Source organism: Lutjanus erythropterus, chromosome 4 (genome assembly GCF_056507025.1).
Source record: "Lutjanus erythropterus isolate fLutEry1 chromosome 4, fLutEry1.hap2, whole genome shotgun sequence".
NCBI classification, from domain to species: Eukaryota; Metazoa; Chordata; class Actinopteri; order Lutjaniformes; family Lutjanidae; genus Lutjanus; species Lutjanus erythropterus.
The window spans coordinates 33206273-33224725 of record NC_139320.1 but is presented as its reverse complement, the minus strand read 5'-3'; the positions used below and the strand labels follow the sequence as shown (position 1 = coordinate 33224725).

Genomic DNA, 18453 nt, shown 5'->3' with positions numbered 1-18453 from the left:
TGATGTGATTTTACAGGTGGTTTCTGTTATAATCTCGGTACAGATTTGAGAGCTTCAGGTCTCCTCTCAGCAGAACTGATGGTAAACCAGCCCAAAGTCTTTCTACCATCAAAATGCAACTCAAAGAAACCCGACTGAGTGGAAAACTCCCTGATCTGGCAACACTGCCTCCCTCACCCTCACATTCATCACCTGGACCAAATAAAAATAATAACCCCAAACAGAGCAGAGGCTTTTTTCTTTTTCACCAGATAATCTTGTAGCTTCATCCTCCAGGCGTCATGTTTTTTTTCATTAATAAACATTTCTGGAGGGCTGCAACTAACCATTATTTTCATTGTCCATCAATCTGTCAATTAATAAACTCTAAAGACAATCATGTCACTTGAAAAATAGGTCCAACATGTGGAGAACACAGACGTATGTCACATGTTCAGAACTGTTTCAGGATGCTTTTATCCAAAGCGACATCTGAGAGCTGACAAAACACAAGCAAGGATCCAGTTGGGAGAGAACAACACGAGTCAGTGACATGAAGCAAAGTTCAAGTCTGACAGGATGTAGGTGCCTGCAGGTGGTGCCAGTGGATTTGTGCATAGACAGCATCGGATACATTGGATTTTTTTAATTATATGTAAATCTAACTTGTGTAGTGCATCAAGTGCGTGTAGGTGGGAGCAATTTGTAGGCGAGTGAAAACTAGATGTTCCGCTGTGTTCTGGATCATCTGTAGAGGTCTGAACGTGCAGGTGTGGAGGCCTGCCAGTGAGGAGCTGCAGGAGTCAGTGTGTGACATCATGAGAGTCTGAAGGAGTCCGATCTTCATGATGGTGTACAGAGAAAAATGTTATGACCAACCAACCGAGGCCATGTGGGCCTTGAATGTCAGCTGGTCGTCAATCATGATGTCGAGGTTTCAGGGAGACCTTGTAGGCGAGAGCTGGCTGGACGTTGGATGCTGATTTCTTGTTTTGCAGAGGGACTGGCTGGGATGACAAGGAGCTCAGTGTTGGAGAGGTTGAGTTATAGGTGGCGTTCTTTCACTCATGTCGAGTTGTCAGCGAGGCGTGACCGGATGTGAGCGGAGACTGTGAGGTCTTCCAGAGGCAACGACAGGAAGTGCTGGGTATCACTGGCCTGTTTGTGATCAGATCACCTGATTGGCTACTAAAATGCAGATAAAGAGTTTGGATGTTAATTCAAATTGTACTCAGTACTCAACTATGCTTTTAAAAGTAACTAAATAGATTACATCTTTTAATGCATACTTAAGAACGAGTAAAAGTGCAGACTTGAAAATCTACTCATAAAAGTACAAGTACCCAAAAAACTACTTGATTACAGTCATTAGATTAATTGTAATTAGTTACATCCACCCCTGAAAAGAAATGCCATGTCAGAGTAATGTAAAGAAACGCCGCACACACATCTGACAGAAAATCAGTTTTATTACAAAATTATTCAGCAAAGTTCACTCAAAAAACTAAAGCTTCTCCTTTTTCTGTTTATTTTTAAAATATTTAACTTTTAAGGATTCCAGTGAAGTTTAAAGAACATCACAAAATATATTGACTGTGATTAAAGTGAGTTGAAACAGAACCTAACATTCACTGTTCGCTATTCTCACAGAGACTGAAGCCGTGGTTCCCAACCTGGGGGTCGGGACCCTTACAGTGGGTCACAAGATAAAGTCTGACATGTCACATGTCCTGTCTGCTGGAGGTCTGGTCATTTAAAACTCTCACAGTGATGTGATCATGATATTAACCACTTATATACTGTAGCAGAGAAATCAAAGTGCAGTGAAACTTCATGTGAGCTATAGCATGATCCCACTGTCCAACCTCAAAGGCAAAAATTACAGATGAAACATATGATCCCAAAAAGTGGAAGTAACAACCATCAAAACAGAATCAGAATCAACAAAAACCAAACTTAAAGATTTCACAAGAACAAAAAACAAACAAAAAAGACAAAATATCTCTCCTGCAGCTTCTTCTTCAACCAAAACAAATCAACTAAAGAAGAAGTTCAAAGTGTTTCAGCATCAACAGATTAGTGCAATCATTGTTACAACGAGTCCATTTCAAACCAAAGAGTTTCACTGCTGAAGTTGCTGTTCAACGACACATTGAGACAATCTGCTGGTAAAGATTAACACATCATGATGTTCTCCATCTTTAATAACCTGTGGAGTCCCTCAGGGACGCGTCCTGGGGCCACTGCTGTTTCTATTACACCTAATGTAGATTTAAAGGATTTAAATTTCAGTATTCAGGAAATCCTCTTGTTCTCTGTCCGGTACAATGACAGGTCCTGACCCGGAATTACATTTCAGCTGTTCCACCACATTTTCTGCAGCTTTACTAGTGCTCATAAATGCAACACATCACATAAACTCAGTATAAATGTCTCAGAACTTTTACAGTTTTCTTAAAAATTACTGAGTCTTAGTGTTTTATTTCACAAAATCAAGGGCTCAATGCTCTCAAAGCTGTTGGGAATTCTTAACTGCTTTACTGACCTAAAATCTTTTATAAATTTCAATATATTGGGTTTACAAACACTGGAATCAGCCCTGTATTTAGCCGTGTATTTAAGTACAGAATATAAAATCCCTAAAAACATTCCTTATTGTCAGAAAATGAGGAAATGACCTCATAGGAAGGTGCAGTCCTGGCTACATGGTTAGCTTAGCTTAGCACAAATTAAACACATGTGGGCTGGAGAAGGTGGGTGTTTCCTGTATCTGCTGCCCCCTGGTGGCTCCTGTTAGTCTGCTGTATGGGGGGTGATTAGTGCCAGCAAACAGTTGACTCTATAATATTGTGTCTGAATGTGTCATTTAATTTTTTATATGTTAACCAGGATTTAAACATTTGAAATCTGTAAATGTACTGAATTCAGACAAGACACAAAATTCCATGTGTCTGTAATTTCCACCTGATTTCAAGGTGATTTCCAAGAAAGAACTGTAATTTGGTACCAATTATAGCTGAAATGATCAGTCGATTGATTGATCAACAGAAAATGAATGCAACTATTTTGCTATTAACAGCTACAGTAATACGGTAATAAACTGAATATTTTTGGTTGGATGTCAGACAATAAAATAAAATGTAACCTAAGACTTTTTTCTGATATTTTCAGACCAAAAAGAACTGACTGATAATAACTGATAAAGAAAATATTTGTTAGTTGCAGCTCTATCACAGGAGACATACGAAATTCCCTGAAAAAACAATTATATTCAAACTACGTCCTACGTTAAGATGAGATCAGAGGTGTGAGACAGGAGGCAGACGTGAGTTCAGGAACTGATTCTGTAACAGAACGAGAGGATTTTTCTTAACGGAGAAATTGGAAGTGAAGACATTTAAGTGAAAATGTTTCTGTAATGAGGCTGCTGTACTTAAGCTGCTTTAATGTGACATGAAAAACAATTCATTTTTATGGCCAGCTGCTCACAGTTTTACCATTTATTATTTCTATTCTTATTTGTATTATTACTATTATTATTCTCTACTTACTGTAATATTATGGTATTTGTTCCTTGTTTCTTTCTCACTGCTGCTGCTGCTGCTGTGACACCTGAATTTCACTCCGGGGATTAATGAAGGTTTATCTATTCTTAAATGGATCTCATTATATTATTTTTTTCTCATTGTTGCTTTTTCACCAAATAATTACTTTTAATATATTTTAAAGGTTACAAAAAAAGCCTACAAGCTGCAGAAATGACTGGAAAACAGAGAAGTTAGTTTGCAACATTACAATTGAAATATAAGAGCTAAACAACTGAGCAGATTTTCAGACCTTTATCCTCGTCTGCAGGTCTGAAGGTGACGCTGTGACTGACAGGTGGAAGTCCCAGACGTCTGTGGGTGGGGGTGGGGCTCAGTGTGTGTGGCTGTGTGGAGGTCAGAGGTCATTTCCCTGCTGATAACATGATCTGAAGGCAGTTTAATGAAAGTGCTGATGTTCTGCAGTCGAGTTAACACGGCACTTCAATCGATGCATTAACAGTAAACAGTAAGAAGAGGCTGATATCTGAGAGACTCACAGGTCTGCTGGTTATTTCTAGTTATTTTTTACAGTGTAAACTCACTGCAGAATGTAAACAAGGTTTAGACTGTAAGAGGAAGACAGACTGAGTTTTTCAGGAAGTTAAAGGCCATGTGGTGACTTTCCGACGGTCCTCATCTGTCGAGGTAAAGCCACGTTTCTCTTTGGTAGGTTTATGTCCCGATCGCTGTCCTGAAACTTTTTTTAATTTTTAAAAAGTTTCAGGATTCCCTGCTGGATCCTGTTTTGTTTTTCTCCGACCTTCTTCACACTGAGCAGGAGCAAGTTTTCAGGAGGTGAGGAGCTGCTGAAAGCACAGAGGATTCTTGATTCTCTGTCGATGAGTTTAAAGGTTGAAGTTTTATGATTCAGAGATGCGATCCAGCTCAGAGTCAGTCTGTACATTCAGTGTTTCTATTCAAACAGCAGCTCTGCGGTCTGATAAGGTCACTTTACATTCTTCACATGGACACGCCACACAGTTTATTTACACTAGAAAAACAGGAAAAGGTCCCTTCAGGAGGATTTGTTTGCAGTTTATTGCTTTGGAGATGGTCGGTCCTGCAGAGGAAGAAGAAGAAGAAGACAGTCAGTGTGTGGAGAAATTTTAATAATTTGTCTCAAGACTTTGGCACGGACACTAAAAATTTTAATAGAGTTCTGTGAGTCTGAACAAATTTGCAGACACAGGGAAAGTTTAATGTCTTTCAGAGGCTGCAGCTGCTCCGGTTAAAAGCTAGAAAACAATGTGAACTGAAGGAATCTATTGGTAACAATATACCGATTTAGAAAATCCCCAAACTGATCTTTTAATGTATTTTTTTCTCTTATGGATGTGTGGTCTCTGAATAAAAACTTCTAAAAATAAAGAATGCCCATCATAAAATACTATATTTTGCTATAATGGCTGATAAATGTAACTGCTTTAATTGTTAATGTAAACATTAATATTTTTTTAATAACATACCAGGTCAGAGAGTTCCTGCTACAATTTGACAATCTCTAACTGAACTATCTCTAATCAAATCAATACTGAATCAAATCGAATCAGGACCTTGTGAACCAAATGAAATCTGAATTGATATCCAGCCTCAGTATCAACCAGCTCATGCCAGCTTGAAGGGAAGGCGCCGACACAACCTTCAAAGACAGGCTGAATGTTTGGCGAGGGAAATACTGTCATGACCATTTTCAAAGAAGTCCCCGTTACAGAAATGACCTCACTTTTTTTTCAAACAGTATAAAAAGTGTTATTGTCACCAGTTCTGGTTTAATATTCCTGTGAACTGGGCTCCGTAGAAATTGCTGATTCTCAGTCATCCAGGTATTCGTAGCAACAGTTGTCATAGGCAACTGGACTTGACAAGAGTTCTTCAGAAGCTTCTTCAGTTCTTCAAGAACTCTATCAAGTCCAGTTGCCTATGACAACTGTTGCTACGAATACCATGACCTGGATGACTGAGAATCAGAAATTTCTACAGTTCAGATAACTTAACTCACAGTGATGGTATTGATAACCAGGCCTATCGACGTCTATCGACGCGCGTCAGATGAAGCTTCTATAGCTCACTGCAGGCTTCAGAATAAGCAGCGAAGTGACAAACGTTTCATGGAGGAGACGAGCATCTGTCTGTTTCAGACAGATATTTTAGTCAGATAACTGTTCAGTACCATCAGGATTTATCATCAAAAAAGTTTTATATCAGTCGGCACTTCACACACGACCCCCCTCCCTCCCTCCCTCCCTCCTCTCTGCTGTCTCTCTCTAGTTCTTCGTAGTTATGATTAATCAACGGGCAGTAATTAACAATTTACAAGTACACAAATGGGACATGGAGCAAAAAAAAAAAAAAAATCACACACCACCAAAGTGTACAGTAATATTATGTTTCATGGTCAAAAAATGTTTTTATATCAAGGCGGCGCATCTGTCCAAATTCACATGCTCTCTCCCTCCCTCCCTCTCTGCTGCAAGCATTTTTTTTAACCTGCTTACAGTTGGAGCTAAATCTCAATCAGCACTCGCTCCTCACGTCCATGCCTTTTTTATTCCATTTAACTCTCCCCAAACACGAACTGCAGCTGCAGATAAAAAAGCCCTGGTCCTCATTTGATGCTCCAAAATCGAAACAAGTTCGGAGTGCGAGCGTCAAGATGCTTTCAGTGCGCATTCTGCCATTTAGAACAATGGGTGCATTTCAAAATGCGAGTGTCAGATGCCTTTAGTGCGTTTTGGCCTTCATGATAATAAGGAAGTCTCTAAGCAAAGAACAATCAACTCAATTTCCACGTGTCAAAAGTTTTTGATACCAAATCCCAGCATTAATTCTTCTGCGGTGCTCTCTGAGGTCTGTGTGATAATCAAGATCTGGAATGGTCATCATAATGTAGTGAAACCCTGATACGCTCTAAACTTTTAACATTTGAATAGGCACCTAAAAAAAAACAAAGTTTATTACAGATTTATGACTCGAAAAACTTCGAAAAATCTGAAATCAATCTTCAGGTTTTCAGCTTTAAGATGAAGTTCAACACTTCTCTGTGACATAAACTGTAAACAGCCTCAGTTTGTTTAAACCAGAATCTGGAAGTGGTGTTATCAGCACTAAATATTTGTTACCAACCTTTTTAATAACAAAAATGAAACTAACAGAACATGAAAACTAAACTCTGAAAACAAGCAGATGACAAAACGTCTAACAATTTCCTTAGAAACAGGCTGGCTTGTTTAAAACTGGGATTAGAAGCGGGCTGGGTTTGGTTAAACTGGGATTAGAAGCGGGCTGGGTTTGGTTAAACTGGGATTAGAAGCGGGCTGGGTTTGGTTAAACTGGGATTAGAAGCGGGCTGGGTTTGGTTAAACAAGGATTAGAGGCAGGCTGGGTTTTCTTTTTTTTTTTTTACCTGTGTGCTGGTCAGGGTTGGTAGCGCTCAGGACCGGAAGACGTGGACGGCTCGGACAACATACTGGCGACAGATGGGACACTCGCTCATCCTCTTGCCACACTTGGTGCAGGTGATCATGTGACCACACTCCAGCAGGACACAGTCGATGGGAGAGTCCATACAGATCTTACAGATGTGCTCCTCGAGACCAGTGGGACCGCCACCGCCACCGCCGTCTGGAGACAACATTAAGATCATCAAGGACACATTACAGCTGCAACTAATTATTTTATTTTCTTAAAAATTTATCTCAACTAATCTATCTAAAGAAAAACATCCATCTCAGGTTTTAGCCGTGTTTTATCCGGGCCAATAATCTAAAACCCCAAGATGTTCAGTTTAAAGGGACAGTTCACCCCAAAATCAGAAGTACATATTTTTATTCTGGCCTGTAGTGCTGTTTATCCATCTAGACAGTTCTGATGTGAGTCACAGAGTTTTGGAGACATCAGCTGTACAGATGTTTGACGTCTTTACAATATAATGAAACGAGATGGTGCTCAGGTTGTGGTGCTCGAAAATACATTTGAAAAATTCAACACCAGCTGATCAGTTTCATTTAGGAACTATTTTCTTTCTAGTAGAAAAGAAAGTAGTTCCAGAAGATTCTACAGCAGAAACCAGTCCAGTGGCGAGGTCATGATTTCATTGCTATTGAGTTTTTCAAATGTATTTTTTGGCTTTTTTAGCACCACAAGTCACATGTTCTTTAGTGCCATTATAGAGAAGAGAAGTCAGACATCTTTACAGCTGATATCTCCAAAACTCTGTGTCTCACTACAAAACTATCTAGGAGAGTAAAGAACACTGCAGGCCAGAGAAAAAAATATGTGGTTTAAATTTTGGGTGAACTGCCCCTTTCATATCATAGAAGACCAGCAAATATTCATATTCCTTTGACATTTTTTCCGACAAAAAGGCTTAAACTATTAATTGAAGTATAATGAAGTTGTGAAATAATCTAATTATTGAAACTATTCTAAACTGTTTTTATATGGTTAATCTTTCGTTTCTGTCTGGAAATATAGAAAGGAAAATGTTTGTACACTGCGTGGGTACTTTCCTGTCACGTAGACTTTTCGGACAGAGAAATGAATTTTCCATCTCTGTTCTGTTTAAACTGATCAGACTCCTTCTGACAGAACACAGGAGCTGCTGGTCTACAGCTGCCTCCATCTGTCACTTTGTATTATTGTGTAACTTTGGTGTTTTAACGTGTTACTTTGGATCCAAACTAATGTTATTTGTTGCTGATGGAGACTTCAGCATCCTGGGAACTCCTGTGTTCTGCACACAGAGGTCATATGACACGTCAAAGGTCTGGAGCCATAAAACAGCTTCAGCTCCCGACGGTCAGTCGGCTCAGACTCCAAGAGACGAAGCTGTGTTGCACTGTTTTATGATTTTTTTTTTTATGATTGATTCACTAAATTAGTTGAAAACAAAGTAAGTTTCTTCATTTTGGTCATAAATGTCATAAATGAAAAATCATGACCAATTCAAACCCAATAACAGGAAAGTGTACAAAAACTTTGGATTGAATCTGACCTCTAATCATTTTAGATGCTCAGTAACATGAACATAAAACACTAAATGACATCGTTATAATGCTGTTGTGGATTTTGGTTTGGATTAGTTATTTTTTATTAAGATTATAATAAGATAAAAGGAGGCTCTTTATCTGTAAGATGTTCTGTTAACTAGAACACAGAAAACTCACCTGAAGCGTTGGCAGCATTGGCAGCTGAAAGACAAAGAGAAAACATTTGTATTTATATTATTAACAGACGTCATAAACATCTGATCAATGATTCCCCCACACAGGATTTCACTGCTTATTAAACTCAGAGGTGGGAATACATGATTGCTGTTTTATTGGCTGCTACTTTTGGTGAAAATTCTAATTTTTACAAAAACATTTGAAAAAAACACCTCTTTTTATTGGATGTTAGTGCTTCTACTATTTTATATGAATATTTTTTGATCCACCTGTTGGCACCTGTTCACTGGTCACAGTGGAAAGTTCTTTTCCTTCATTATTTTTGTCTTTTATCAAACAAAATGAGCCATGAGAATGAAATATGCACAGAAAGATTACACAATGTGTGTTTTATGGTGATTCCTGTGTCATTTGTCACAGTCTTTGTGTTTGATCTCTTTGTTTCGGTATTAAATTTAAATCCCTGTGGTCACTTTGATCTGTCAAATCCTGATTCTTTCACTTAATCAAACTGTGTAAACTGTTTATGTCACACATGTTCTCCAGGGAGAACTCTGTCCACAGATATTAAACTCATGAGTAAACACTTTGTTAACATGTTTGGCTGATGAAGACCTCGCTGTAGGTGGAAAACTTTGAACCAATAAAAACTTTTTTGCAGATGTTCAGTGAGGAGACAGCCTCTCCTTCTCCTTCAGTGCTCAACAGGAAAGGTGAATCACGTGCATCTCTGACTGAATTGTGGCAAAGACCAAACCATCAGCTGAGGGTCTCCTCACTCGCAGACTCACCCAGGAGGTTCTGCTGGTCGTGGTACAGCCGGATCACTCTCTCCATCAGCTCCCACTTCTCACAGCAGCCTTTATAGTCCACAAAGTTCCTGGCAAGGATTTCCTTCAGCTGTCGGACGCTCAGTGCCTCGATGTCGTCCACACAGGTCAGGTCGGACAGAGACGCCCTGCGACCCGAGACGGGGGCCTCCTCCGCGTCCCAGGTCTGAACCAGACAGACAGAAGACATTGAGTCAGTCTCCACAGTTTCTGAAAACTTTGAATCTTCATCTAACAACATTAAAAATCTTTCCAGGACAGCTGTCTTGTTTCTATGGCTGTCCCCAGCTAAGAATTTTTAGTTTCAGTTTTTCTAACAGGAGTCTGGTGAGTATCGTATTCTTCAAAAAGGTCTCTCCGTGCAACGGTCTTTTCCATAATAGTGTCACACACACAGAATAACCACTGACCCTTCACTAAGCCCCGCCCCCCTTAGCTACTGTTGCTACACCTGTCAGTCTTTCCATTCTCACACTGCGCAGATACAGTTCACACTGATAAATAAGTGTGTGCATGAAATAATGTTAATACTAACAGACTGAGGCTGAAGTCACATCTCAGCAAACACTGGTCGTATGGTGAAACAGATGACAGATGACAGACGGTTGAAATACGTTCATGAACTTGGGAAAAGGAAGCACAAGGATTAGAGAGCATGTAGCTGACCTTAAGAGGATCGACCAGCTGGACCACAAACGCCCCAGGAAGAGAACTGAGATAAGAGCTAAGCTAACCCAGTTTAGAACTCATCGTTGGCCCGTTTTGATTCAGCACCGGCCCACATCCTCCTCCACAAACACCACACATAAATAATCCCAATGTTACCCTAATGCAGTGGCATTTAAGACGAGTTTGGTTGGTAGGTTAGCTAGTGAGCTAGTGTTAGATAGCTGGATGCTAACAATTGCAGCAGATAAAGACAGTATAATCAGCTCCACACATGAGGGCTCATGTTTAACATTTTTGAAAGACTACAAAAAAAAAAAAAACACCCTCCAGACTCAAGTAACATTGAGTATAGTTTGTCTTAAAGGCCCTTGTACACGCCTGTGGCTCACTAGTTATGTTTGCTGATCTATGATTGGACAGTTGCTGTTTACAGTAGTGGCTTAGTGAATCTGAGCCTGTGAGAGACTAAAACAGTCATCAGCTGTCTTGCGCTCTGCGGTGCGATCTGGTGAAGTGTCTGACAGCGTGTCAGCTGCACTCTGTTTCTATCACTCTTCTCTGCTTCCATCACAGTTAGTTTTGTGGTTTGTGGTGATTTAGAGACTCGGTTTGTAAAGTGCAGTGATATATTTGCTGTATATATCGCAGGTTTTCTAGCACCCTTGTTGTGACATTACCTGGTCTTCGTCTTGAACGTCGGGCTCAGTGGGAGTGGTCTCTGTGGGCGGGGGCGGGACTTCAGGCTGTGCAGCAGGGGTGTCAGGGGTGGGGGTCGGTGTGGGTGGGTCTGGAGTCAAGGTGGAGATGTGAGGGGTCGGATCAGGAGGGTCAGGGGTCACAGAGGGCAGGTCAGTGACCGGGGTCTCAGGAGAAGACTCGCTGGATGGTGAAGACTGCTGACCCAGGACCAGCTCCACCAGCTCCTCCTGCACAACAGGAAACACTGGTTTAACTGGGGTAGGTGGGGGTTGGGGTCAAAGGTCAGGGGTTCAAGGCGGTATAATAACTGACCTTCTCTCTGCATAGGTGGGTGGAGACCTCGTGCAGGTGCAGGTAGTCTCTGAGCTCCTTCACTTTCAGCTTCATAAGCTCCGCCCGCACCAGCAGGTTGCCGTAGAAGCGCTGACAGGTGTGACAGAGGCGGGGCCGGGGCTCCTGCTGGGCGGAGCAACGGCTGCAGTAGTTCTTCTTACAGTCCACACACGTATGCTGACAGACAGACAGACAAGGAGAGAGAGTCAGACAGTCACTGAAGTAGACAGACAGGTGGAGCTGCTGTCATGTTGTGTTCACATGCTCCTCAGATGGTCCAGTGAAGTTGTTCTTCTGACTTGGGTGTGTTCATGAGCTTTAAGTCATAATATGGAAACAACATGGACGCTAAAGTAGGGCTGTGACTAATGATTATTTTCATATTTCATTAATTGATTAATAGTGGTTTGTTTTAAAATGATGTCCTCAAATGTCTTGTTTTACTATACTCAAAAATATTCAGTTTACTGTCAGAGAGGAGTAAAGAAACCAGAAAATATTCACATTTAAGACACTGAAATCAGAGAATTTTAACCTTTTTCCTTAAAAAATTACTCAAACCAAATAAGGCATTGCAATGCAATTTTAGTCAAAATAATGACAATAAGACTTTTTTTTTTTTTTTTTACCAGGTCGTGCAGCCCTTATTCTGACGCCACACAAATCCATATTAAGTTTACCTGCATTTCTGTCACCTGATCTGTCAATCAGAGACACCAACATTCTTACAAATTTCTACTATTATTGACTTCTTTAAACTATCAAATAAAACCAGTACCAAGTAACCTCATTTATCCTGAAAGAAAGTCAAGATGTGTCAGGAAAAGAGTGAAACTGGAGCCAAAGAAAGCTGAGTTTAAAGGGTTAAATCTGATTTAAGATGTCCTGGTGAACGAGTTAAACACATTCTGGTCTGGCTGTGATATAAATGTCTGTAATACACCAAAAAGAAAAAAAAAGACTGAAAACAAAACAGATGAATGGTCAGCTGTTTTCATTCATCAGAGTTCATTCAGAGGAGGTGCAGTGATTCAGTCAGTCCACCAGAGGGAGCTGTTTGACCTGGGAGATTATTTACAGACAGGGTTCACTACAGTTCAGTCCAGGTTCAGGTCAGGGTCTGGCCCCGATGTCCTCCCTGAACCCTAAACACATCAGGTTCAACCATCACACAGTTTCTCTCTCTTTCATTGATCACTGAGGGACCGGAGCTGATCAGGCGCAGCACATTTCCTGTCAGTGTACGTCAGAGGTTTTATGAACCTCACAAGGTGTGTGAGGTGAGAGGGACAGGTGAAGGAGGAAGTTGGAAACTGTAGTTTGGCTGCACACCAACACAGTCAGCAGGTAGAGCTGATCAGGAGCTCATTCAGCTTCTTTAAAACACTCCTTTTTCTCTGAGTCATAACTCAGTTAGTCTGAACACACAGACACGATACACACAGACACGATACACACAGACACGATACACACACTTTGACGTGGGCTGCTGGGCGAAAGAGCTAGAAAATCTATCACCATAGTGAAGTTTTATATCAGTCGATATTGATAATTATTGACCATATTGGTGGTGACAGATGACATGTTTTGTGCTCCAAAGGGTGGAAGCAGCTATGGTGATAAATTAAGTAGAGCTGCAACAATTAATCACATAATCAATGATCAATTCATTATTCATGATTTTTTTTTCTAATTTTTCATGTTTTTTTATCTTTTTCCCTTCATTTTAGGTCTAAGACTCGTTCACTCAACACACAACAAGACCAGACAAAACAAACATCAAACATCCCACATTAACACAATGACATTTTTTCATAAATAATCATCAGTAATGTAAATATAATGACTATGTGGATAAAAGACAAATACTAGCAGAGCTAGAACAGTCTGGTGAGTTCAGAAGATTTCATCACTTTACTGTAACGCAGCCTTTAAAAAATATATTACGATTTCTAGTCTCATATCATGATACAATACAATATAGATATAATGCCCAGCCATAGCTGCAACTAATGATCATTTTCTTTATCAATTAATCTGACCATCACATTCTCTACTAATCAATTAGTTGTTTGGCTCATAAAAGGACAGAAAATGTTGAAAAATGTTGTTCAGTGTTTCTCAAATGTTGTGTCAGTTTATTGTCAGGGAGGAGTAAAGACACCAGAAAGTATTCACATTTGAGAAGCTATAGTTTTGAGAATTTGGGTATTTTTCATTTTAAAAAATGCAAAATAAGATGAATAAAGTATTAAAATAGTTGGTGAATGATTTAATAGTCGATTAATAATCAATTTTTTGTTGCAAATCAAAGTCTAAGTAAATGTAAACAAACAGAGACTAAAAAAGCAGGGCTGAAGCTGTAGCTCAAAGATATCTGGCCACAGAAATGGATTCTTTTATTTGTCTGTCTTATTAAGTCCAACAGTTGAAAAGTGACTTGAGCATCAGGAGCTGATCACACGGCGGGACGTTGAGACCAGCTGCAGACGAGGAGGATCTGTTCTTTAATCAGTCAGTCAGGACTCAGGAATGTCCCGCTCTAACATCAAGATCTTTAAACCTCTGTGGTCACTTTCAGTCACTCTGAACATTTAGAAACTCTGTGACGAGATTCAGGAATTACCCACAGCTACCCAAAATTCACAGTGTTCAAGTCAGAAATGATGACAAGGGAACTCCAGAAGGAAGAAAAGACAAACAAACAGATCACACTCTGACAATGTGACTGACAGAGGAGGTTATAAACAGGAAGTCTTCATCACTGTGGAGCAGAATGACTATGAACTCAAAACTTAAACACACTGCTGGGTATTACAGCTTAGACCAGGGGTCTCAAACCTGCGGCTCCGGAGCCACATGGGGTCCTTTAGCTCTTCTCCAGTGACTTCCTGTGACTTTATGGAAATGTATAACCTTTTTTTAATTTGAATATTTAAATTTTCATTTGTCAAAAAAGTTACGAAAACTCAAAATTTAAAGGAAACATACTGCTTTTGAAAAAGTTTTACCAACTACTGATCTTTTGTTGAGATAATTAACTTTCTTTCTTTTCTTTCTAAATGTGTGAGTTTTAAAAAACTCCAAAAAATTTAATTAAAAAAAATATTGAGTAAATGCATTGAATTTCTCATTAAAAGCATTTAATTTTCTGGCACCAAAATAATGATAAATTAGGTTAACAGTCCACTGTGACCAGTTTTTGAATTACATTACATTTTTAATTCCTAAACTCAAAGATTCAGTTTTATCTAAAGAAGAAAAGTTAATTATCTCAACTGAAGATTATAGGTCAGCAAAACTTTACTAAGTTTATTTCAAAAAACTTGAGTAGGATTTTTTTTTTACAGTGAAAAATTATTCTTACATTGTCCAGCTGTAAAAATCTGTAGCTTATACATCACATTTTACAAAAAGTTTTAATATGTTGTTAACTAAAGTGTGGGTCATAGTGCACAGCTCTATGGCTCGGTGGACTTTCCTCTAAATTTTGTCAGGGGTTAGTCTTCAAAAACTTGCTATGGATGCCAAAAAAAAAAAAAAAAAAAAAAAGTGCTCAGAGAAAAAGAGAGAATTTAAAAGTTGTGTCTCTTTTTGGATCGTACTGGTTGCAGACCTCTGACTTGGACAGAAAGGTCAACAGAGATGATCAGCTGCTACAAAAAAAGACACAGGTAGGACACAGGCAGGGTTACCTTCTTGGCAGGTGTGTCGAAGCGCCCCCCGCAGGCCTTACAGGTGTGTTCAGGTGGAGTAGGAGACGGCTGACTGCTGAAGGCGGAGTTTGTGTAGGACTGATGTTGTCGCTCTCCTCTGCTCAACTCTTCACCATCAGTCGAGTCGACGCACAACCAGTTACAGCAAGACGCAAACATGCCTGAAAAATACACAGAAATACACTGAAAAACTGACTATAAGAAGTATTAAATGCTTCATAACACAACAGTCACTATGACAACTGTTATATTTTTAATAGTGATTTTACAGTACAATTCTTTTCCACAATTCTCTTCTGTGCACTGACAACTATAGACCAAAACACACTGTGAAATCTGGCACTTTTGTGTTGCTTTATAATAAAATATTTATATATTATTGTATATAAACAAAATACTATGATTTTCAAATCCCTTTTGACCTATATTAACATATTTGATGCTAAACTTTATTGTTTTTTGTAAATATACTCTCATTCTGAATTTGATGCCTGGAACACGTTTCAAAAAAGACGGTTCAGGAGCAACAGCAGAAAGTGTGGAACGCTCCAAGAACACCTGTTAGAAACGTTCCACAGGTAAACAGGTGAGGTGGTGATATGTGGGAGAACAGTCCAACAGTTTAAAAAAAAAAAAAACGTTCAGCAACACAAAGCTGCAGGAATTTAGAGATTTTGTTAAAAGAAGAGTTGATGTATCACCGTGGTAAACATGATCCTGTCACACCATGACTGGATATTTACAAAAAACTATAAAGTTTATCAGTTTGAACAAGAAATATCTTGTCTTTATTCTGTATGCTACTGAATATTGGTTCATTCACATTTTACACAGCGTTCCAGATTTTGGGGATTGGGGTTGTACGTTTGCTATTATATTTCACAAAACAGAACTTTGATTTATAAATAATTAGTTATTAAAATGTGTAAACTGAGCTGTAAATACAGACTAGCATTATTTGGAAATACAACAGTAGAGCTGAACAATGTTGAAGAAATATCTAATTGCCATTATTTTTACTGATATTGCAATGGCAATATGTACCTCCTGTTATTTGAAAACTGCAGTAGACCAGATTGTGATTTTGATAAAATTTCAATTAATTTTTCAGCCCTGTACAACAATAACCACGTCTCACTACATGAATACTGTTTTGCAGTAAATATTAGCCAATAGGAGGTGTGTACTTCTGAGTTACCAGCTTTGTTAAATTTAGTAATATGTTAACAGAGGTTTTCCTCCCACAGTAGAAAACTGTTTAGGATTTTATTAGAAGATATTTTACTACATTTTAAGTGTGTATACGTTGAGTATAAAACATCTTAGATATTTTGGAGTTATATTTCAAGAAGCTAGGGCTGAAAACTTACGATTACTTTCTAAGTCAATTCATAATCGAAAAATGTCAGTGTTTCCCAAAGACTAAGATGACGTCCTCAAATGTCTTGTTTTACTCACAACCCAAAGATATTCAGTTTACTGTCAGAGAGGAGTAAAGAAACCAGAAAATATTCACATTTAAGAAGCTGAAGTCAGAGAATTTGGACTTTTTTCTTTAGAAAAATTACTCAAACCGATTAATTGAGTATCATTATAGTTGTCGATTAATTTAATAATCAATTAATTAACAATCAATCCGTTAATTGTTGCAGTTCTACAAGAAGCACAATTTTTCATTTAATAAATACAATATAAAATGCGTAAAGGTACAGACTAGTGTTGTTTAGAAGCATATCTATCTATAATAAAGTTTACATGGAGTCAGTATTTTTGTGTTAAATGTCAGCCGAGTGGACGAGTGTCTCTTACTGACTCGTATAAAATCTTCAGTTGTGTTTTAAGGCGAGCAGCTGTTCAGCAGTGAGCCTGTCACTGTTAAATTTAACTATATTAATTATGGGGGGTTTGCCTGCGACAGTAAGGAAATGTTATGAAATTATCAGGACTTCATCTGGAGATATTTGAATATATTTTACTGAGCAGAACTTTTACTTCCAAGTATTTCTTCACGATGACACCGTTACCGCCTCTATAACACAATCTACATACTTTTTTCAACTCTTTAGTTTGCACACACACGACTGCTAACCAAATTACATAGTAAAAACTGATGTGTTTATTCTACTTCCCAGTCATCAGACATTTCCAAGGTAAATTACAATGTTAACGAGATTTATGCGCGGTATTAAGATCTTATGATAAATTCGGCGTTATGTTTCCGGAAGAAAAACTCTTAAATAACAAAATAAGAGACCATACGAAACGCATTCAACACAACTTAGACATAAGTAAAGTCAAGTTTACATCCAATTAAAATTAGCACCATTTTGCGATAACTGTTGGCCGAATGTGAAATTACATCTTGATTATACGTCCAAAGTCACATGTTAGAATTTAAAATGTTTATTTGTTTACCGGTGAGTCAATCTACCTTTAATATAGAAAAATATTAACGGAGTCTGGCGTGTGAAGTCTGAAAAGTACCTGAGCTGAGCTGCTAGCAGGCTAAAGGCTAAGTAACACCAGGCTAGTTAGTGAAGTTTAAAGAGTCAAAGAAACACAAACCAGCAGAGCAGAGAACAGCAGCGGCAGTTAACCCGGGTTAAATTAACCTAGTAAACAAGTTAACTGACAACTCATCGACAGGATTATCAGCAGAATGAACCGTCTTACCTGTTAATGACAGGACTGCTGCTACAGCTAACAGGCTGCTAACCGACCGACGAGCCGCTGCTAGTTAACAAACACCAGTTAACCAGTTAACAATCACCATTTAACAACCAGTTAACAACCAGTTAACCAGCGGCTTAAAGCGTCCAGCTGTCAGTTTAACAGCATCATGTGTCCGTTTGTTCTGAAGGAATAAAAACTGAAAAACAACGAGTCAAAGTGAAGAAGAAGAGGACTGAGAGACACAGCACACACACACACACACACACTAAACCAGGAAGAGTTCAACACACACACACACGGAAGGCCACAATTTGCATCTCATAAGACACAACTGTTTATTTTTTAATTAATTTATTATTTTATATTTTTTCTCTTATTGCTGCAGTGTGTACTACATGCGTGCAATTATTATTCATAAATGTTTATAGTTTGTGAATCTATCATTTTTTAATAATTTTTTTTCTGTTTTACATTTTATTTGTGTTTCTATTTTTCACTCACTCTTTGTCTACCTGTACTTTGATCCTTGAACTCTCGTAATGACTGAATTTCCCCAGTGTGGGATCAATAAACATTATCTTATAGAAAACTTTATTCCAACATAACTAACTACAGTTACGTACATGTACTTGACTTGAGTATTTCCATATTCGGTTATACTTCTACTCCACTGCATTTCACAGGGAAATATTGTACTTTTTACTGCAGATTCAGATTATTAATACAAAATAAAATGACATTATTATAGATTATTAGCCAGCAATGTATCATGCTTGTTCCATGGTTATCTTCCAAAAAGAAT

General features: G+C 38.6%; 1 protein-coding gene across 1 annotated transcript; it reads right to left on the bottom strand.

Annotated features, from left to right (window-relative positions):
- Window positions 1-6971: 6971 nt before the first annotated feature.
- Window positions 6972-17911, bottom strand: rffl (ring finger and FYVE-like domain containing E3 ubiquitin protein ligase). Its single transcript, XM_084717706.1, has 7 exons — window positions 17652-17911; window positions 14958-15139; window positions 11242-11439; window positions 10908-11156; window positions 9523-9727; window positions 8732-8755; window positions 6972-7187 (listed from the first exon to the last, which is right to left on the bottom strand). Exons 2-7 carry the CDS (start codon window positions 15135-15137, stop codon window positions 6997-6999), a joined length of 1047 nt encoding a protein of 348 aa, XP_084573832.1. The 5' UTR covers window positions 15138-15139; window positions 17652-17911; the 3' UTR covers window positions 6972-6996.
- Window positions 17912-18453: the final 542 nt, after the last annotated feature.